The 21,622-nt window shown below is 35.0% G+C and overlaps 3 protein-coding genes and 1 pseudogene across 5 annotated transcripts; 1 reads left to right on the plus strand and 3 right to left on the minus strand.

Moving 5' to 3' along the window:
- Positions 1-6,416: 6,416 nt before the first annotated feature.
- LOC145613243 (uncharacterized) lies at positions 6,417-10,474 on the plus strand. 2 transcript variants are annotated; one of them, XM_081668316.1, is made up of 6 exons: positions 6,441-6,865; positions 9,040-9,135; positions 9,394-9,543; positions 9,635-9,695; positions 9,911-10,035; positions 10,151-10,474. In XM_081668316.1, exons 1-6 carry the CDS (start codon positions 6,470-6,472, stop codon positions 10,217-10,219), a joined length of 897 nt encoding a protein of 298 aa, XP_081524442.1. In that variant the 5' UTR covers positions 6,441-6,469; the 3' UTR covers positions 10,220-10,474. The 2 variants fall into 2 exon arrangements, with proteins under 2 accessions (XP_081524441.1, XP_081524442.1); XM_081668315.1 differs by lacking the exons at positions 9,040-9,135; positions 9,394-9,543; positions 9,635-9,695; positions 9,911-10,035; positions 10,151-10,474 and adding exons at positions 7,582-7,728; positions 7,809-7,955; positions 8,033-8,128; positions 8,197-9,015 and having other exon boundaries at positions 6,417-6,865.
- Positions 10,368-13,844, minus strand: LOC145613244 (vesicle-associated protein 1-2-like). Its single transcript, XM_081668317.1, has 8 exons — positions 13,662-13,844; positions 13,488-13,558; positions 13,287-13,368; positions 12,766-12,881; positions 12,394-12,537; positions 12,248-12,289; positions 11,702-11,779; positions 10,368-10,761 (listed from the first exon to the last, which is right to left on the minus strand). The coding sequence occupies exons 1-8, from the start codon at positions 13,711-13,713 to the stop codon at positions 10,651-10,653; spliced, it is 696 nt and encodes a 231-aa protein (XP_081524443.1). The 5' UTR covers positions 13,714-13,844; the 3' UTR covers positions 10,368-10,650.
- Positions 13,845-14,610: 766 nt separating this feature from the next.
- Positions 14,611-17,658, minus strand: LOC145614994 (uncharacterized). Of its 2 annotated transcripts, none has more exons than XM_081670080.1 (2): positions 17,472-17,658; positions 14,611-15,933 (listed from the first exon to the last, which is right to left on the minus strand). In XM_081670080.1, exon 2 carries the CDS (start codon positions 15,881-15,883, stop codon positions 14,903-14,905), a length of 981 nt encoding a protein of 326 aa, XP_081526206.1. In that variant the 5' UTR covers positions 15,884-15,933; positions 17,472-17,658; the 3' UTR covers positions 14,611-14,902. The 2 variants fall into 2 exon arrangements, with proteins under 2 accessions (XP_081526206.1, XP_081526204.1); XM_081670078.1 differs by having other exon boundaries at positions 14,612-15,933; positions 17,497-17,658.
- Positions 17,659-18,672: 1,014 nt separating this feature from the next.
- On the minus strand, positions 18,673-21,547 carry LOC145615678 (SPX domain-containing protein 3 pseudogene; annotated as a pseudogene).
- Positions 21,548-21,622: the final 75 nt, after the last annotated feature.

Raw genomic sequence — 21,622 nt, forward strand, 5'->3', positions numbered from 1 at the left:
CTACATAATTATGTATACATACACAATTAATATATATTTTTTTTCTCAATTAATCCCTTTCTTAGTAAATTAAAGGGATTTATAGTAGAAAGAATTTTGAGGCAAAAAAAATGATATATAATGAAGCTATGATTAAAATAGAAAAAAAAGAAGCCCTAATTATAAACAAGCGAGAATCATAACTCAAATATATATATAGCAACTATGTGTGTGTATATATATCATGTTCACTAACCTTCATAGGATCATGAGATGTGGTGTTTTGAGGCAGCTCCTGGTGAACAACAACTCCGGCTAGTCGTCGGCTCGCGCTAGATGATGTACTCATGGATAATAAACATAAAAGGGAGATCATAGCAAAACAAGAGAATTTTGACATGATATGCTAGGGTTTTTTAAGAGTGAGAGAAAGATTCAAAGCAAATACTATTGTCTAAGAATAGTAGAGATAGATATACTAAAATTGTGTTTGAATAGTGAGTAGAAGAAATCAGCTAATAATATAAGAAGAGATCATAAGCATCAAATGAAGGTGAATTTAAGATGTATATTTTGAAGAACATGGTATAGTATGGGTCAGTGACCTCTCTTTTGTCTTTCTGTTTCCTTCAAAATTCATACCCTTAAATTTCAAGACTTTCGGAAGGAGAGAGAACCAATTTAGAGGTTTTAAGGGTAGTTATATAAGCCAAAAACTAAGCAAAATAATGCCAAAATAAAGATTTTTTCCATTTCGGTGAAATTGAATAATTAATAGTACTTTTATTAAAAGAAGACAGAAAATTAAAAAAATTAACTAATATACTATTCTGTTTGAATTTAATTTCGAGTGTTGAGTACTACCACTTACTTCTTTAACCGATTAAGCTAGTTGATCTCGTAAATTATTTAATTAGTAAAATATTATACTATTAGTTTAGGGCATGCCCTAATGGTTGGTTTGATCGAGGGATCGGAGTACTAATCAGCTACCAATTAAATTATAGTAATTGTATTGTATACATGCTTTGTCTTTAATTTGGTCCACAAATGTGCAAAATTAATGCATAGGGGGTTTGATTTCCTTGTTTCTTGTTACTTCTAAACACTTTTTGACCTCGAATAGCTTAAATTAGAAGGTAATTATGTATTAGAAACTAAAAGTGAGAGACTTTTTGAGCTGGCATTTGTTGAAGCTAGCACTAGGTTATTTTTGTTTGGTGAGCTGTGGTCTGCCTTTTTGTTAGCCATTAGTAGAACCTTACCAATTGCAAAAAGATAAGTTCAAAATGATACAAGTATTATTTAAAATTTCCTTTATATAGTACTGATCAATGAAATAGTACATTATATGCACAACACAATACTTGTAAATAATTATTCATACTCTTATCATCTTTAATTTGTTGATATATATTATGAGATTGGGGGGAGTAAAGTAAAAATACGGTCCCTTAACTTTGGTATAAGTTTGATTTAGGTCCCTCAACTTTCAAAAGTCTGATTTTGGTCCCTCCACCACCACTAAAGACTTATTCCGGCAAAAAAATTGATGACTAGACAAAGTTTAGGGACAAAATTGCTGAGTTGTCAAATGAAGGGATGATGTGGCATTTTTTATTAATATTGGTGAAAGTTTAGGGACCTTGACAGTCCATTTGATAGCCTATTACTCAGGCAATGCCAATTACACAAAGATCAGCAGCTTTCTACTCTGATTTTGAAGGGGAACAAACAATTTATAATTTCTCCCAAGAACAACCTCTGTCACAATCACAATCTCAAGATGCATATCAACAACAAACAATTTCAAGCCAAGCATTGCAAAACAAAGCAAGAGCAAAACAGATGGAGATAAGAAACAACAAAAATTAAGGTAACATAGCTTTTTATTAATACTTAGTACTTCAATATACAATTACCATATTAAGTTTGACATGTCCTTAACTAAGTATTGTCTTAAACACATACACGACAACACACACAATTACAAGTGCAATTACCACCCACAATTCACATTTGAACAAAACAGACATGTCCTTAACTAACAACTGTCCTTCTTTTTTATTTATTTATTTATTTTTTTAGTGCAGGGTTCTTATTGCAGCTACAAGGGACGACAATTCTCTTTCTTCGACCTTGATAATTTTTTTTGATTTGGTTTGAGTTCTCCCTTCTATTATGAAGATTAGTTGCTTTAAATAGCCATTTGAACTTGTAACGACTAGTTTTTGAAGTCTATTTTGGAATTCAGTTGTTTTTGCTATGCAAACATTCCTCAGACATTAATTGCAAACTCCCTAAACTTTTAACTACCTTTTATTTGTTCTTATATGTAACATGAATTGTATAATCAGCACGAAAGTCATTAAAAAATTCCAAAGTCCCTAAACTTTAATTAGTACAGTCAGCATTGAAAGTCCCTAAACTATGGTCCAGTCAACAATTAAATAATAGCAAGGTCCCTAAACTTTGCTGACTCATTCTTATAGCCACCACAATTGATGAGTCATTGGTGGTGGAGGGACCAAAATCAAACTTTTGAAAGTTGAGGGACCTAAATCAAACTTATACCAAAGTTTAGGGACCGTATTTGGTCTTTACTCGAGATTAGGGGCATATCCTAAAAGCTCATCTTAAGTCTCAAATAACGTTATTATTTCATATATATACTTAACAACAACATTAAACTCTTCAAGGTTCTCATATCATTCAAGATATATGATTTTAAAAGTTAAATGGTTCTATAATATCATCCATATATTCGATACGTATCTTTTGATTCCAATCCTATCAAGTATAATTGTGAAATGCACATTGAATTATTGATATATCATTCTAGAAATTATTTAGCTACTCAGTATAAATTATTGCGATTTTCATTATTTTAAAAACATATATTAGAATACATTATAATTATTGATAAATTGTTGCTTGAACCGCAAAGGCGTAGAACATCATAGAGAATTTTATTTTTTTTCATTAAAAACATCCCATATTTTTATGTACCTAGATTTAGGTTCCTACTTCCCTCACTTAAACATGGCATGCTACACTCAAAACTCTACTTAAATCAATCAAATCAAATTTGTTTTTAGCTTAATTAATAGTACAATTATACAAGTATACTTTGTTAGCCAATTTTTGTTTAATAAAAAAAAAAAAAGAAAAGTGGGGCACATATGTGAAGTGAATATACAAATGGGGCCAATTGTTGAGTGTAGGTCCGTAAATGGAAGCCCAACTCCCAACCAGTTTAAAATGACAAAAGAGAAAGGTTTGCAACCCCAGAGCGCAAAGGGCGGCATAGCATGCCACGTGGAAGGGACCTATGTGAGACAATCTTATGCCACGTGGAGTAGGCCCACTTGGGCCGCAAATTTCATGTTCTTTTGTCGCTCACTGTGGAGTGTGGACCCATTACAACCCCAACTCTCTCTCCTGCCATTGAAGGAAGGATCTCTTACTTTGGACATGGTTTTTGTGTTTCGGTGCTTCTTTGCCTTACAAAACTCACTAGTATTGGATTTATGGAGTCAACTACAACTATCACAATTCACAAATTTTACAAGAGTTCAAATTTTACTCAGCGTGCTTTCTGTTTGACAGGGCACACCGTGTGGCTGGTTGACACATACCTAGACATTGTTTGAGTAACCCTCTAATCGATCAAGTAACCTTGACCGAGTAACCATGATTGACCGAGTAACCATGATTGACCGAGTAACTCTTGACCAAGTAATCCCTGACCAATCGAGTAATCCTTATCGGGAACTCAAGCCTACCATGGACATTGTTGACAACCTATAATGTTCATATATGGTTTCAAACGTTGTTATATGACCATAAGTTGTATCCCCTAGGGTCTCTAGACTTTTCGCCACTAGGTTCCGTAACATTAAATTTTAATCAAAAAGTGTGGATTATCCTTCAATTTTGAATTTTTTGACTTTTTTTTCGCCCGGAAATAAAAATTGTCAAGATGTTTACCATGGTGCCTAATATCCTCCGGTAATCCAATTGGGTGGGTGGAACCATCCAATATGCCTTAAAACGGTCAATTTACCCGTTTCAAACTTGCACCGATTTCGTGAACTCAATCCTAATACGGACATTTATGACAACATATAATGGTCATATATGGTTCCAAACATCATTATATGACCCTAAGATGTATCCCCTAGGGTCTCAAGACTTTTCGCCACCGGGCCCCGTAACGTCAAAATTTCTGATAATAACCTTCAATTTTGGAATTTTTTGACCATTTTTCGCTCGGAAACAAAAGTTGTTGAGATGTTTACCATGGTGCCTAATATCCTCCGGGAGTCCAATTGGGTGGGTGGAACCATCCGATATACCTTAAAATGGTCAATTTACTCGTTCCAAACTTGCACCGATTTCGTGAACTCAATCCTAACATGGACATTTATGACAACATATAATGGTCATATATGGTTCCAAACATCATTATATGACCCTAAGATGTATCCCCTAGGGTCTCAAGACTTTTCGCCATCGGGCCCCGTAACGTCAAAATTTCTGATAATAACCTTCAATTTTGGAATTTTTTTGACCATTTTTCGCCCAGAAACAAAATTTGCTGAGATGTTTACCATGGTGCCTAATATCCTCCGGGAGTCCAATTGGGTGGGTGGAACCATCCGATATGCCTTAAAACGGTCAATTTACCCGTTCCAAACTTGCACCGATTTTGTGAACTCAAGCCTAACACAGACATTTATGACAACATATAATGGTCATATATGGTTCCAAACATCATTATATGACCCTAAGATATATCCCTTAGGGTCTCAAGACTTTTCGCCACCGAGTCCCGTAACGTCAAAATTCCTCAAAAAGCGTGGATAATAGCTTTCAATTTTGGAATTTTTTGACCATTTTTCGCCCGGAAAAAAAAGCTGCTGAGATGTTTACAATGGTGCCTAATACTCTCCGGGAGTCCAATCGGGTTGGTGGAACCATCCAATATGCCTTAAAATGGTCAATTTACCCGTTCAAAACTTGCACCAATTTCGTGAACTCAAGCCTACCACGGAAACTTTTGACAATATATAATGGTTATATGGTTCCAAACGTCATTATATGACCCTAAGATGTATCCCCTACTGTCTCAAGACTTTTCGCCACCAAGCCCCGTAACATCAAAAAAATTTCAAAAAGCGTGGATAATAGCCTTCAATTTTGAAAATTTTTGACTTTTTTTCACCCGGAAATAAAAGTTTTCGACATGTTTACCATGGTGAGTAATATCCTCCGGGAGTCCAATTGGGTGAGTGGAACCATCCAATATGCCTTAAAACGGTCAATTTTTCCGTTCTAAACTTACACCAATTTCGTGAACTCAAGTTTACCACGAACATTTTTGACAACATATGATGGTCATATATGGTTCCAAACATCATTATATGACCATAAGATGTATCCCCTATGGTCTCAAGACATTTCGCCACCGGGCCTCGTAACATCAAAAATTTCTCAAAAAGCTTGGATAATAGCCTAACTGTTAACCAACCGATTAACCCTTAACCAAGTAACCCCTAAACAATCGAGTAAACCTTATCCAAATATGTCCTAACCGATCGAGTAAACCCGGGCAGACTGATAAGTCGGCCACATATGAAACTTTGTGTTTCCCTAGATGTATTACCAAAAAAGAAAATTAATATCGGAAAATTTAAAATTAAAATCAATCAATATAAAATCATGCTAATTTTGTACTCCGATTTTCCCAACCTATTCCAAATTTTTTTGCCAAATTCATATGTGACATCAGTATCATTTTGAGGCTTATAAACTTGGAGATTGATTGCATCGACTAAAAGCAAGAAAATTCATCTACCCCAATTCAATCGTCGTCACAATTGTATACTCTTTTGAGTTTTGAGGGTGGAGCCGTGGAGTGACTAGTACAAGTATCTAGCATCGTGGTAGGATAAGTAACTCGTGCATAAAAAAATATGGACCCGTGTCAATGGCCTTGTTTGGCAAATAGCTGTTGGCGGTTGGCTGTTGGATGGTTCACTTGGCTTGTTTGACCAGCTGGAATGTTTGGATGTTTATAATGGCTTTTGAAATTGGCTGTTTATAAAAGTGTTTGGTAAATTAATTGTTGGTTGTTGGCTGTTTATTAGATAATTTGTGGGCCAACAAGCCAAAAGCCATTAAAAAAGCTACTCAAAGCAGCTTTTTTATTTTGGCTTAAAAGCCGAAAAAGCCAATTTCCAAACACATTTTTTGGCTGTTTGACTACATATAAAAGTCAAAAGCCAAAAGCTATCCAAAAAGCCAATTGCCAAACATGGCCAAAACCTTTTCAAGTACGGAGTATTGTTTTAATCTGACTATATCTGAGTTACGGAGTAGTAGGAGTGTAGGACTGTAGGAATCATGATTTAGGAAAAAAACAGAGAAAATATTGAAGTGTACTAAACTCATTCATTAGACTCCCAAAAACAGAAAGAAAAAAAAAATGAGAAAGAACCCTAGAAAACAGAAAACCCCGAAAATAGTGGAGGAGAAAGTGACCAGTGATTCTGAAACTAGCGAAAATTCCAAATCAGATGACCCCAAACTCCCAGAAAACAAAGCGACAGAGTATGAGAAACAAAGAGAATTGAGAATTGCTCAAAATAAGGCCAGAATTGAGGATTTGGGTTTGCGTAATATTGCCAATTCTTTGATGAATTTATCCCAAAAGGGAGGAAAGAGTAAATCAAACCTCAATTCCAGAAATGGCAAAGATGATGATGAATATCAACCTATTCACGAAGACCCAAAAGATGATACTACTGATTCTAGCTTGGATAGTTCCAGTGAAGAATTTGAGGAGCAACAAAAGAGGAGGAAGAAGAAGCAGAAGAAGAAGGTACATTGATTAATCTTTCTTTCTCCTTTCTTTTCAATTTATAGCAAAATTTGTGTTTTTGGTCCCGAATTGTGGTTAAAAGTCTCTGCATTTGGTGAGTTATTCGTTTTGATTTTGTTGATTTGTTGCTTCCTACTTTATTGTAGTTTGTGCATTTTGGTCTAACATAGTGAATCTTATGGCCTCAATTGAAATGATCATGTTCTGTACTTTGGATTAGGGATGTGATTGTTTTCTTGATGTTGGGTTTTGTTGATACTTCATTTTGTGGATTGGACAATGTGGGTGATTTAATCAGAATATAGGCCTCCATTTGTACAATGCTTGGACTTTTTGCAATTTGATTCACTGAGTATTGTCTGTCCTGCCTTAAATTGAGAGTGAGTTGTGGAACGATGTTTTCTAAGGAAGTAAAATGATAAAAGCGCAAAGGAGGGTGTTAGAATAGGTTGTGGGTAGCTATATTGCCCAAGGATTGGATCTATATGTGTGTGCCTTGGATTCGAGTATGCTACACCAGGGATCAGTAGGGGACAGTTGTATAACAAATGTTGTAGTTTGATTATATTTATGTCGTTGGCTGTTGCCTCATTAAGAGTCCAATATTGTAAATTATATACGAGGGATTAGCTAGTGTCTACATTTGTGAATTGTGAGGATTGCCTGCTTCATACGGGTCCAGTGTTCGGCTTTCAATGGACCGACTTGATTTCTAGGTAGAGCTGGATTCAAGGGTTGTCATTCCTGATAGCAGTCTGCAGTTTATGGGTCATTGTGGGGAGAAAATATGCTTAACCTTTCCAAAGGGTCCCAAGGAGGAGGTTAAGGAGTTGATGGATTGTTTTCCGAAAGGGTTTAATGGGGTAAGCCTTCATTTCAAGTTTTTTGTGGATGATTTGCAAATTGAATTCATTATTTGTCTCAGATTGCTTCTTGTTTGTAGTTTAATCGCGAGGCAGGTGAAAGAGCTCTTGGATATATTGCTGGTCTTAAGGCAGATTGCTGGAAACTGAGGAGATCATATGTTATATATCCTGAGTTCTGTGAGGAGGTAGTGGAGGGACTTCCTTTTCCTGACGGTTTTAATGGGGTAAGCCTTCTTTTAAAGTTTTATGCTTTTGCATTTTATGCTTATTGAAATCTCTAATATATCTTGGTTACTTGTAGTTTAACCTGGAAGAAAGTAAAGAAATTTCTGGAGTGATTGTTGCTTTAATAAATGCTCGATCAAGACTGAAGGAATTATTTCAATCATATGTGCAGGTAAGACTCTTTTTTTTCCCCCCTTGTATTCCACCATAATTTACTCATCTTGCTCTGTCATCTTGCAGGGATCCAAAAGTTTTCCGTGTCCCCAATATCAGCCTTCTACTCAAGTTTTCTGTCCCCATCATCAGGCTTCCACTCAAGTTCCATGTCACCCACATCAGGCTGCCACTCAAGTTCCGTGTTCCCAAAATCAGGCTGCCACTCAAGTTCCGTGTCCCCAACATCAGGCTGCCTCTCCAATCACTGGCCCTGTCCAATTTAATTCTCCTATGTATCCTGATCATGGGCAGTTTTTTCCTTACTGGTGTCCTCCCATGACTCTGTTTGGCATGGCCCCAACCGCATGGAATCCTTATACTGCCAACTTTGCTCCACCTTGCATGGGCAATTATTCTGGAATGCCTTAGTTTTGATGCATGTATGGGTGGAAAATTAATGGAAGTTTTGGATTGCTTGCTATGCCCCTCAGCTATCAACAGGTTGCTTCATGGTTGCAATCTCATTGAGGATAATGGTTTTATGACCAAAGGAGAAGAATAGAGGATGATAGTTGATTTAGTGGATTTTATGAGCATTTTAGAAAGATTTGAACTGTGTGCTTGTATGATTTTGCCCCCTCTCCCTTTCCCAAAAACAATCCAGCCTTGTGCTTTGTTGCAATATAAATGCTTTCTTCCTTCCCCAGAAGCAACTATGAAAGAATAGTGTTGCACTCAATTGTCAATTAGACTGTGGTCAAAGAGATGATGAACTTTTAAGTTTGCCTCTTGCATGATTCAAATCTCTGCTATGACAGGAACTCCTTAGGTTTAACCAAAAAAAAAAAAAAAAAATCTGCCACCAACCCAAAGTTTTGCTACATTTAAGAAATTATCTTAATTGATTCTTTGCTTTGCTTGTGCCAGGTCAGCGATAGGAAGTCAAGGTCTCGTAAACAAAAATCTTCGCAGAAGCAATTAGACACCACAGATCTTATGGATGAAGATGAAGCTTTGAAGCAGGTAATTCTCAGATCCCACTGACTGCAAAACCTGGAACCAGCAAGAGGGAATTACAAGTAAGATGGGTATAATGTGAGACTCGGGTGATTATACATTTAAACTTAGATGATAGGGTGACTTTTATGATCAATTGATCATGCATTCATGCCCAGAGTTAAATTTAGAAGGGTATATGCTGACTTAAATAGAAATTGAAAATATTTTTACTTTCTTGTTGTAAAACACTCATCTTATTCTGGTAGAAATCTGCAACTGCAGGCTATAGCTCTTTCTTTAAAAGATGTTGTAGAAACCTCAGACATGCAGCATGCTGGATTATCTCAAAGCCCAAGAAAGCAAGCAGTTAATGCTAATGAAAAGAGCTATGATCACTCTCGGGAAGATAATTCGAGGAGGAAGAAAAGACCAGTAAGCTTTTCTGTGTTGCAGCCCTTAAATATTGCTATTGTCTTACACTCATGTTATGTTATGATGTTTCTATACTATGGCAATATGGCAGTTCAAGAATCGTGTGCAAATGACTGAGGATGACCTGGTTATAAACTTTTGCCAATTCGATGGTAATATCCGACTTGTTTCTATTTTATTTGTACTGTCAATGAATTTGTATTCTCTATCCCTGATTTTCTTACTTGATTTTTAACATGATTTTTCAAAAACCTTAGCTTAACCATAGAAAAGCATATATCTGATTATCCTTTGCGGATGCATATATCAGATTTGAGCTACCTTATGAAGTTAAGAGCCATGCTTTATCATTGTATATGTGTTGCAGAGACTGGGAAGGGGAGCATTACGTTACGAGACTTGCAACGGATGGCTGCTTCTCATGATTTTACCTGGACTGACAAGGAGTTAGCTGATATGATTCGCTGTTTTGACAGTGATAAAGATGGAAAGGTCTGTTCTACTTGTACGAGATCCTCCATATCCATCTTTCCTAAGTCTTTACCATACTATCATTTGCATGTACATGGAGTATAGCGCTTGTAACACTTATCTGTCCTCATTTCAGCTAACGCTGGATGATTTTCGGAACATTATTCTGCAGTGCAACATGTTTCTTGGGCCAGAAAATTCTTAAAAGGGTGTTGTAAGGGTAATCATAACTGGTGTTGCATTTCATTGACAGATGCAGATTATTTTGAGCCTCTGGACAAAATTGAGAAGTATAGATGGAACGCACCGAAGATGCTTTGGTAGCAAACAATGGAGTAATAGCTAAGAAAGGATGATGCAGTACATGCTTTAATTCGTTTGTAGCAAATGATGTACTGGCAAAGAAATGCACAACTTGATGACAAATTTAATCTTTGTTTGATTATCATCTACTTTACAACTAGATCTATGATAATAAGACACAAATGCAAAATCTATTGAAAGATCATCGTCTAATACCAACCAGTTACACATATCAGACTAATCAAACCAAAAATCTTGGTCAGCTACTTAGTAATAACCAAATAGCAAGCTTAATTTCAAGCCTCCAGACAGGCTAAGTCTTCTCTTCACAGTTCATATCTTCTTGACGAGATATCCCAGAATGATGCCAATTATCCCAACAACAATAACATACATGAACGGAATTCCTGCACGCTTTTTACTAATTTCACGCCTCAAAAGCTCCTGCATCATCAAATTTTCCAGCAAAGGGTGAAAAAGGAGACCAAGTTTATGCATAGATTATACAAGCAAATGTGAATAGGTCCAATTCTATCCTACAACGTATAAAGCTTCACAATTTTAGTAGTCATCAGTCTCTTAACAAACAAGATTCAGTTCAATGTTTTAAGCATCTTTGAAAACAAGGTTTTCAAAATAATATAATAAATACTCATCATAAAAGTTACAGTATTTACTATCCTAGTAGAAATCCATGGCCATCAATTTGGTGGTCATCCTCTTTGTAATGAACCAGCATAAGATAGATGATTTAGAGAGTTGAAAATGATAATTTTGAATAATAAAGCTTATGAACTAGAAATTTAGGCAGAATTTCAAAGGAAGAAGAAGATGAAAATTGCTCTAACATCTGAAAATAAGAAAAATAGTACAAGCTTTCAAGAGGCTTGCTCTCTCAGCCAACATTCGTGAGGTTGGAGCTCTCCAAAGTGTTTCCACTAACAATATTTTGCATGCCTTCTCTATGCTTACCCTCACTTTTTTATACTAAGGGTGTGTTTGGATAGAAAGAAATGAAGGGAAATGGAGGGATAGAGTAGCTTTAATTTAGATAACAAATGAGGAAGGAAGGGAATCAGAGAGATATAACGGGATTAAATTGTAAGAAAGTGATCTCTCCAACAATGTAGAGATTTAGAAGGAAAACTCATCATTCTCCTTCCCTTTCCCTTCCCCCTCCCCCCTCCCCCCTCCCCTTTCTTTATCCAAACACACTAAATCTGATTTCTACAAACAGAATAATACTCCGTATTAGACAACCCATGAATCCATGATGCCCCTCCTTTGCATCGATTTATTCCAATTTTTTTTTACTACCATGGTTTATTCATGCTGTAGAAAAGTCATTTGAAATTTAAAATATTAGCAAGAACCAGAAGCATACCATTTCTTGATGAAGCTTGTTGTTTTGTTGAATTGCAGAATTTTTCTCTTCCATCAGCCTAGAAATAGTAGCATCCACCTGAAATAGGGAAATTATCATAACACGTAGCCAATTACAGGAATCAGGGCACCCTGAGAAGTTTTAAGCAAATTTTTGCTAAAGAACAAAATAATATCAGATGATCGAAACATTTTCTTTGTGATAAATATAATGGTAAATTTGGTTGTTGTCTTGCTGATTAATTGATTATATCATCCGCACATCATATACTTCAAGCTTTCGTGGTTTAGCCTAAAGGCTAAAAGATACATACCTAACAATAAAAGAAAACACATTCCGCGACATAATATAAATTCTGCTAATTTTTCATATAATAAGCTCGAGATGTGCAAAAAATTCAATACATACAAGGAAGCAATTCGACAAATGAAAATATCTAACCAAGGCTGATCATATTCAAATCACAAATTAGCAGATAGTTTGCAAGGATCTGATATATCTTATTCAATGATTAAAACTTTTAAGGATGGAAAATTAGTAAATTACCTGATGTGAATCATCTTCCGGCTCAACATGGGTTCTTGTAGCCTGCAAATACGAAATTCATGTAAACTTTTGAAGTTGAAAAGGAGAAAAGTATTTTGCAAAACTCAACAAGCAAGCATAAAGATATAGCTATATGAATAACTCACAGGTGAAAAAGTATCTATATTCCCATTGTCTGATACAGAACCTTCATCTGATCCTTCTTGTACAGTCATTGGAGGTTGTGGGGGTGCAATGTAAGAGACTTTCAATTTCCACTCGTCAACATAATTCCCAGATTCCTTGTTAAACTAAAGGAACACGACAACATTAAAATTTGACCTTTTTTCAACAGCAAAATACACTAAATGCATCCTTAAATCAACTTTCCATCAATCTTGTTAGGCTGTTTGATGAATCAAAGTAAGGCTGATTAAGCATTAGCACTCAGGCTACTAGGCTAGTATACAGCAACTTATGGCATGCCGAATTAAATAGCAATACGCATGATTAGTGCTTCAAAATGAAAAAGGGATTACCATATCAGAAGTGATATCCTTGACAGTGAGTCCAGGGCTGGCAATCACACTCTGAAGAAGAAATTTGTCTTTGCATTGAAGGTCAGCAGGTGCTTCCTTTTGCGCTTGCATTGTCACTACAATTAATCCCCGAATCCAACAAAGATAATATCAATATCAAGTATAATCATACTCCATAGGACCCCAAATAATTGTCGCATTATCCCAACCCCTCGGATTTAAAGACACAATTTTACTAAAACAACCCTTATAATACTGCAGTTGGCATTTGGCAGAATCAATCAAAACAACCCTTATTAGGTCTAAGCAATAACACTGAGTAGTTGGCAAAATCACTCATTAAACTTAAACTGTACAAAATAATAATTCACAGAAATGTGACAATCATACAATTATTTCCGGGACTGAGCCCCTAACTCACAAAGTATTAGCATTCCAGTTAATTAAAGCAAAATTTGACTCAAACCCAGAAAAATTAAGCTAAAATTAGAGACTTTAACAATCAAGATACTTTTTTTTACCTAAAAGATCATGATTAGAATGTGGCAAAACGATCCCAGTATTAGGCCGTACAGAATACTTCTTCGGATTTGTTGTTTTCACCTACAAATTGGGGGAAAATTCAACCAATTTTAACCAATACTGTAAAAAACAAAAAAAGACTTGAAATTTGAAGTTTGAATGGTAGAAATATACAAAATTAAAACTAAAAAGTTAAGTACCTTAAAAGCAACATTGCAATCAGTATGATTAGTCAATTGCATGGTACAAGGGATCTGCTTGTTCAACTCAACTGCATGTAACAATCATTAAACAACAAAATTAAACAATCAAAATCACAAAAATCAACAAGCAAAAATTCAAAGAAATTAAAACAGGAAGTAAAAAAAAAATACATGGGAATTGAAGTTCTTGAGGTTGAATGCTAAGATATTCCCCTGAATTCATAATTGTATGAAATTATCCAGAAATTCAAAACAAAATTAAAATTAAGAAGTGGGTTTTAGAGAGAGAAAGAAGAGAGAGAAGATTTAAGAACAAGAGTGAAAGTTGAGGAGAGAGAAAATCTGAAGACAGGGGAGACGTGGTACAGTGTTAATAGTGTCGACTATGTCTGTGTTTTATGTGTTTTTCTCTTTCAATTTTTGTAGGACCCAATCTTTTATTTTAATCATCATTCTAATTTATCATCAAAGGTTTATTATTATTATTGTTTGCTTTTTTTCAAATAAAAATTGATTTGATTTTGATTACAAGTATAATTTTCACCAAATGATATAATTGCTTTGACTGAATTGGTAGTAGTCAATTTGTCTTAATAACGGTAATTGAACGTTTGTTGTTGATGTTATTTAGAAAATCTAGATTAGTAGCGTTGTTTTAATGAAGTTATAAACTAGCGAAACTTGCTTGTTGAATAGAATTATGATTGTATAATAGATTTGGTAAAAGCATATCAATATGAATTGACCTCGAACATTACAAATGACTCCATAACCCATACAAATATAATGCTCAATTTGTATAATTTGTCTGTAAATAACGCAATCACGTAACTTATTTTCTTGAAAGTTAGAACTTTATAGTACAAAGTAATAACCTTTGTAAAGAGATGGAAATAAGATGTTCAGCTTTGATCACTCTTGCAACAACAAAAACCAGTGCTCAAATATTGACGATACTTCATACTTGTTATTAATTTGTCAAAATGTGCACCTGTTATGTGAAAAACATAAAGTTGGACAGATCTATTATCTATATAAATTTTACTCGTACTACATACATGATACATTCCTGGAATATGTGCCTTCAAATAACCAAAAAAAACAAGGCCACCAAAATTAACATGTACATAAGATAATTGTGGGCCTGTGACATATTATTCCAATAAAGGGAGGTATTTATTTTCAAATTTAATGTAGATCGCTCAGGTTTAGTTAGTACATACAAGTAGTTACAAATACATTACAGTACAGTACTGAACTAAGACATTACAACTGACCAGCAATCATCCTACTTGCACTACTAGAGCAACTTCACATACATTGAAAGAGTGAAAATCCATTCCCAGAACGGTCAGAAGGTAAGATTCTAGCTAACCCGAAACCTTTATAAGAAAATATTGACCTCGCTCATATTATGATCTCTGCTCTTTACGCGTTTTAGCAGAGAATCCAGCAAACCAAGCAACCCTCATGAGCTGCAAACCAAGAATCAGCACCCACCAACACACCAACCCCCTTATAGTATGCATCATCCATGCAGGTGCACTAATTTCTGCACTAAGCTTCAAACCCCTCATGAGCTGCAGCACTCGATAGGCCTCGTATATAACAGGAGTGACAAGCCATACAGGCGATTGCCAATGCCAAGTCAGAAGTTCCGTCAATATCTGCACTGACAGAAGCAGGAGATAAGGCCCTAAAAGTACCAAGTATGAGATTGGTGCAAGCTGTGGTTGAAGGAAACCCTTTTGTGAGCCAAAGAGCAATGCCAAGGGGATAGCATAGCCTACAATTGAAGCAAACATGTTCCAGAATCGATAACTGAAAGGAGCCTTGCTTTGGGGGGCTTCCATTGGGTCTTTTGGTTGGGTGGTAGAATGAGCCATGAGAAGAAACAGAGTTGCGCCGAGATTGAAGATGCAATCTAGCCCAACAAGGGAAAGTAGGCTGGCAATGTTGGACCCAAGAAATATAGACGATATGGGTAACCACAAAGTCGGGACCATGCCAGTGCCAAGAAGAAAAGCAGGACCCAAGATCCACAATGGCCATTTCAGAAAGCCTGCCCCCCGTGATGGGCTGCTGGCTTTCTGAGCTAATTTTTCAGAATCAGCAGCTGGTGTAGCTGCAGTGTCTTCAAACTTTAGGGTGTCAAATAAGTTGGGAGTTTCTTCCAAAAGCTCAGGTTCAGCCTCATCGGTGGGTGCATACGTAAGAGGTTTAGGTTCCCATGGTGTCAACTTTGAGCAGCAAACCGAAACTTGTCTTATATGGAGTTTTGGAAAACCAAATCCAACATGATTATTATTGGTAAACCTCCTATACTTCTGGCTCTGGTAACAAAGTCCAGCAACAGAAATATTGGGCACTGGAGTTCTAATCAGTGATGACATGACTCCTGTAAGCACTTGATATACAAAACTAGCCAATTGCTATTCCTTATCTGAAACAGAAAACAAATAAGCATGTCAACCATGATGACTGAGGATAAAACACTGGCTTAGAGGACAAAAGATCTACGTGTACAAAGGAGACGCGGGGGGGGGGGGGGGGGGGGATTCCACAAGTTCATATTTATGGTGTTATACTTCATAGTACTCAACTTTCAGCCTCAGTCGCAGATTTAAGCTTAGCAGCAACCAACACCATAAAGAAGAATGGTTGAAGACCAACAGCAGTAGGCTGATCCCACACGACCCACAGCCAGGTCTAAGTTTAGAAAGATAGGTAGAAATACTAAAAACAAAATTAAAACCACTGCCTTAAGCCCCCTATTCCACGTTGATGCATCTCCGTTTCCAATTTCAAACCACTCACTAAGAATAACCTTTTTACCCTACAATTAATTTGATTCACCTCAAAACAAAACACAACAAAACAATAAAGAGGTAATACGACACAAAATTAAAAATCAAGAGGTGATGACTTGACAAAGAATATTTGGGCAGGAAGAAGCTTCCTCAATATAAGTCAAACCGAACTTGTTCAGCTCAGCGTTTAAAAAAAAAAAAAAAAAGAATCGGAAAAAGAATTGCAGAATAATGAGCCTATTACACCTCTTGTCCTCTCTATAAAACTTTTTAGTCTAAGTGTTTCCCCGTTAGTAAAGATTCATAAGCTAAGATGACAAATTGGAAGCAGCATATTACAAATATCCATGATGACCTCTTAAAAAATCCCACGGGTGCTCTCTGTCTCGCTACACTAAGCTAAAATTCAATTTCTGACCTCAGAAAGGTTCAAAATGGCAATGCCACAACTCACAAGGCCACCAGACAAAGGACTAAGTTCTAACACAAGCTGGAGGTTGGTAGCACATTCTAAAACGCAAGCCTCTTGCTCAGGATATCAGAAGTTCTGTCAACTGTGTCACACTAATTGCTCTAAAGTTTTATAAGTTGAATCAATCAAATTCAACTTAATCCCTCTATAACAGTAATCCATTTATTCAAAACCTATTCGCTTCCATTCGACTTTCTGTAAACAAATTTGGGCTTTTCGCCTTTTCCTGGTTGTTCATTGCTTCTGATCATAGAAACAGTCTATCCAACACTGAACACTTCATACCCAACACCCATTTTCTATGCATTTAAACCCAATACCCATTTTACGTTCTTGCTTCAACTTTCTGAAAGGTAAATTTCTTGCTGCTTCAGTGATTTTCTATACATTTAAACCCAACACCCAATTTTGATTTAATAATCCCAGTTATCTTCTTTTTGCCGAAAATTCCCCTTTCCCCTTCAAATAACCCCAGTTACTGATTAGGGTTCATAACAATTGGGAGAAATTATTATAAAGGTAATTCATTGTAATATATGATCACAAAAGCACACTCTGCAGAAATCAACAATGAAATTATAAACCCATATCATATTAACACCAATATTAAATTTCAATAAACTATAATTATGAAAGAAATTAAATACGAGCAAATTTACTTGTTCAATTAAATAATTCCAACAAAACAAGAAAACCTACAAAAAATAGGGGACTAAGAACAAACCGGTAGTTGATATGATTTGGTGCCAATTGAAGCTGTTCATTTCTCCATGGAAAATCCCTAGATTAATTTCAACTCATTGAAAATTTACAGAAATTTAAGGTTAATTTTGAAAAGAGAGATGCACAGGTTGCTCTATAATTAACTTGTCTTTGAAAAACATTTGGCAATCATTTTCTGCTTTCTTGCAAACATTTGACAATAACATTTGGGCCTTTTGGGTTCTTAAATACGGGTCTTACGTGATGTTTAGGGTGTAAAACGGATCTTATTTTGTCACAATTTTGCATGATGATAGACAATTGACCATACCATTATTTCTCTTTTTAAAAAAACAACTAAACAAGTGTTCAATATGACATTGTTACTTAGAAACATATTGTTAAAGTCACGATTATATTCTTGGGTAAAATGCGTAAGAAGTTCCCCTCGTGACAAGGGGTTTCTATATATATATATATATATATATATATATATATATATATATATATATATATATATATTGTTTGGGTAAGAATAGGTAAAGCGTTAGGAACCGGTATAGAAGAATACTTTACTCGAGAAGTTTATAAGCAAGGTGTGTAGAAACTTGGTAAGTGCCTAAGTGGTATAAACTTAGGTAAGGTTAGTTTGGACTTTTGTAAGGTCAATAAGCTTATATATGTACGCGTATTTAGGTTAATTTCGATTGCAGCTAGTACTCGTGCATCTTCTACACGGGTTTAGCTTAAGGAAAAGCAAGGGAGTGCAAAGTTCGGTTAACCACTTAATACTCAGCTCGTATAGTATTATTATTCTATAAGAATTGTATTTGATCTCACAATATTATACTGTACGTACTTCCTATGTGTCTGTGTCTCATATTGGTTGCTTGGGTAGTTGGATTAGGCTAAATATTGACTCATGCAAATTAATAACTCGAAAAACAAAAAATATATAGTCTAATAATAATAATAATAATAATAATAATATATCAAATAATAATATCGCTAGAAAGGTATAAATTGTCATCAATACTCATGGCAATTATCTTTAACGTATAAAATAAGCACATAATCATGACAATTTAATTTATACTACCCTAAAGTTAATTATACAACCATTTTGATATATAAAAATGGTTATACTAGATCAACACAAATATAATTTAGTAGAGAATTGGTTTTGAAGAAGCTAAGGTTATAGCATGGATTGTACAGCCTCAAACTTAGGCAAATTAAGAGGAGGCAAAGAGAATTGACTAATAGTAGAGCTTCCTCTTCTTATATCTTGCATGGTTAGTAAAGCAGCCACTGTATTTCTAAATATGCCTTCACCCACAACTAGTAACTCATCATAATTATTTTCTCTCTTTCTCTTACTATCTTCTACGTGTTCTTCGTGATCGACTCCACGAGGAAATGTTGCCTCTATTGTAGCCTCTAACTCCTTGATAAGCTTCGATATGAGATCGGTCGTGAAGAATGGCTGTTCTAGCACCTTTTGTATGAATGGCAATCTCAACAAACTTCCTGTTCTTTTGTCATACTTCTTTAGGATCTTAGCTAGCCCTTTGAAACCAAGAAAAGGCAAAAATTAAAAAGTGAGGAAGGACTTTTTTCATGTATATAGTAATTTTAGAATATGATTTTCATTAAATTAACATAATTTATACAAATCTTTTTTATTTTTTATGTGTGGCAAGAAAATAAAGAGGAAAATAAAATTTGATGGTGTCAAGAGAATATACCAGTGTAGTTGATGTTGCTGTAGTTGATAAGAAGCACCATTTCACCATGAAAATTGACTATATCTTTTCTAATCATTCCTAATTCTTCTTTATAACATAATTCAGAAGGATGACTTCCTTTTGGCCCCCATCTATTTTGAACTATGTGAATCCTCTGTTGTAATTCCTGCATCATTGAAGCATTTAATTTAAATTTCTGAGTACTTTATATATTATTGAACATAACATCAAACTCTAAAGAAACAATTTCAGTTACTACGTGGCTACATGCCATATATATAGTGCACTAAAAGAGGTGGTGTTACGTTATGTAATAGATAAAAGATCACGTATAGTGGTATAGTTCAATAAAGGTGGCTTTCGCCTTTTGGTGACACTTAAGAAATTAATGGCTTGATTATTGTTATCTATATATATTCACCTATTGGAGTCTGTGGAGAGCAATGTGCATGTATGCTTAGATTAGAAAAGCCGTTAACCTCACGAAAAGTCATAATACTAGTGCTAATAAACATATTCCAAGAGGCCATTAGAAAGTACCAAAGTACTATTAGCAAAATATATTTTGACCAGTCAAGGTTCATAAAGTACAGACATATAGTTTTTTTAGAAAATCAATTTCTCTTTTAATCTTCATTATTTTAGCAAGTTAAGGTTAATTTTTACTTTTAATTGATATGGTATCAATTCGCCCACTAATAACAATTTGTGATCGATATATAGCTACATTTTCAAAACTAGTTTTTATACAAACACCTTTAATTATTGTAAGTAATGGGAAGTTATTATTCTGTTATCTTGTACTTTTTACTATTTCTTTAAAAGACCATTTAACATTCAAATGAACAATTTCTCCCTCGGCCACCCCTCCAATTTCAAGGATATATAATATACGATTAATGGAGCTGATGACAATTGTTTTAGTTATGTAAAATGTTCACGGTGTGACCAGGCTCTATTTGTACGTATTCACTTTTATAGCGTATCTTTTTATCACAAGGGTATTTTTTATCTTATTGTGAGAGATACTGACCGAAACCAACCCATTTGTTGGAGATAAGATAAAAGAAAAAAGAAAAAAAAACTCTAGGAGATTTTTATTCGTATTAGACGGTAAAATGGCTAAAGGATGGATCGGGTGCTGGGTTGAGATATAGCAAACATAACTTGTTTTAGTGTAACACCCTTTAATAGCTGGGTATATGCTAAGTATCTATGTAAGCATGCAGAGTGGCAGCATATGCTTTTTGGCAATTACTTCTCTCTGGGAACAGGGCTTAGGCATATCCTTTTTTTTTTTTTTTGGAGTATTCTCACCCTTTTTTATTTGTGACCACCTACTAATACAAACTTTAAACTTAATTATGTGGCTAATTTTTCAGGCCATTAACTTCTTCAATTTGATGCGCCTAAATGTGTGTAAAATGGTGAAACATAACACGGCTCTTAAATTCAGGACATATATAAATACAACAATTGCATTTTACTAGTCTTTGGTTAGTGAATGAAGCACTGAAGCTAATCAAATAATTTACGAAACCACTAAAATTTAGTTCATTATAATAGTAGATTGTGAAAATAGAAGGGGAAGAATTACATTGATGAATATTTCTGGCCAAATCTACATATATAACCATCCATAATGCATCTCACAAGGTTTTTTTGTTACAAGTTAATGGCTTTAACCTAGAATCATAGGCATTCATAGCCACAATAAGAATCAAGCCCCCGAATGCTTGGGAAGATAAAAGTAGCAATCAACACTGTTTCGAATCCACTAATTAATATTAAATTTCATAATAAATAGTACTTACCTAACATATGTTTTACGTGTTTTATTCTCTTTTATAAAGTTATGCACACATCACTGTATAGTGTTTAGTATAGTATATATGAGTCTTGATCGAACTTTCACCAACCTATATATGATGTATGATAATAATTATGGAATTTTTCTTTTAAAAAATAGTTTTTCTCCTACCCCTCAAGACAAAATCTCAATTAAAATATAAAGAAACATCATTGAGATTTATAAAAAAGTAAAGAAGTTGGTTGCATTGTACAAGTACATACCTTGTGCCTTATAATAAAATCTTCTTCCTTCTCCATGAAAAAAGTGTTGAATTTATCAATCTGATTATTCAATAGGAGGACAAATTCAGACTCAGGCTTGCCATACTCCGGCAACATATCACCACCGGGCGGCATCGTTGTCGTGGAGATCAAACGTACAAGCTTCTTTAACTCCTTGTATGACAAAAACTTGTCCCTCCATTCTGGCAATGTCTCTTGAATTTGTTGCTTCAACCTCTTCCCAAACTTCATATTTTGTTTCCTAAATATTTCAACTCAATTAAATTGATTAATAAGAAAATAATTTACCTTGAATATATATATATG

This window comes from Chenopodium album, chromosome 25 (genome assembly GCF_948465745.1).
Source record: "Chenopodium album chromosome 25, dcCheAlbu1.1, whole genome shotgun sequence".
In the NCBI taxonomy this organism is placed as follows: domain Eukaryota; kingdom Viridiplantae; phylum Streptophyta; class Magnoliopsida; order Caryophyllales; family Amaranthaceae; genus Chenopodium; species Chenopodium album.

Excerpts from the sequence above, each read along its gene's own strand:
- LOC145614994 (XM_081670080.1), bottom strand. The coding sequence starts at position 15,883 with ATGTCATCACTGATTAGAACTCCAGTGCCCAATATTTCTGTTGCTGGA.
- LOC145613244 (XM_081668317.1), bottom strand. The coding sequence starts at position 13,713 with ATGAATTCAGGGGAATATCTTAGCATTCAACCTCAAGAACTTCAATTC. Across the intron at positions 13,559-13,661 it reads TCAAGAACTTCAATTCCCAT|TTGAGTTGAACAAGCAGATC; the intron begins GTATTTTTTTTT and ends TGTTACATGCAG. Across the intron at positions 12,882-13,286 it reads TTCTAATCATGATCTTTTAG|TGACAATGCAAGCGCAAAAG; the intron begins GTAAAAAAAAGT and ends GATTAATTGTAG.
- LOC145613243 (XM_081668315.1), top strand. The coding sequence starts at position 6,470 with ATGAGAAAGAACCCTAGAAAACAGAAAACCCCGAAAATAGTGGAGGAG. Across the intron at positions 6,866-7,581 it reads AGAAGAAGCAGAAGAAGAAG|GTAGAGCTGGATTCAAGGGT; the intron begins GTACATTGATTA and ends CTTGATTTCTAG. Across the intron at positions 7,729-7,808 it reads TTCCGAAAGGGTTTAATGGG|TTTAATCGCGAGGCAGGTGA; the intron begins GTAAGCCTTCAT and ends TCTTGTTTGTAG.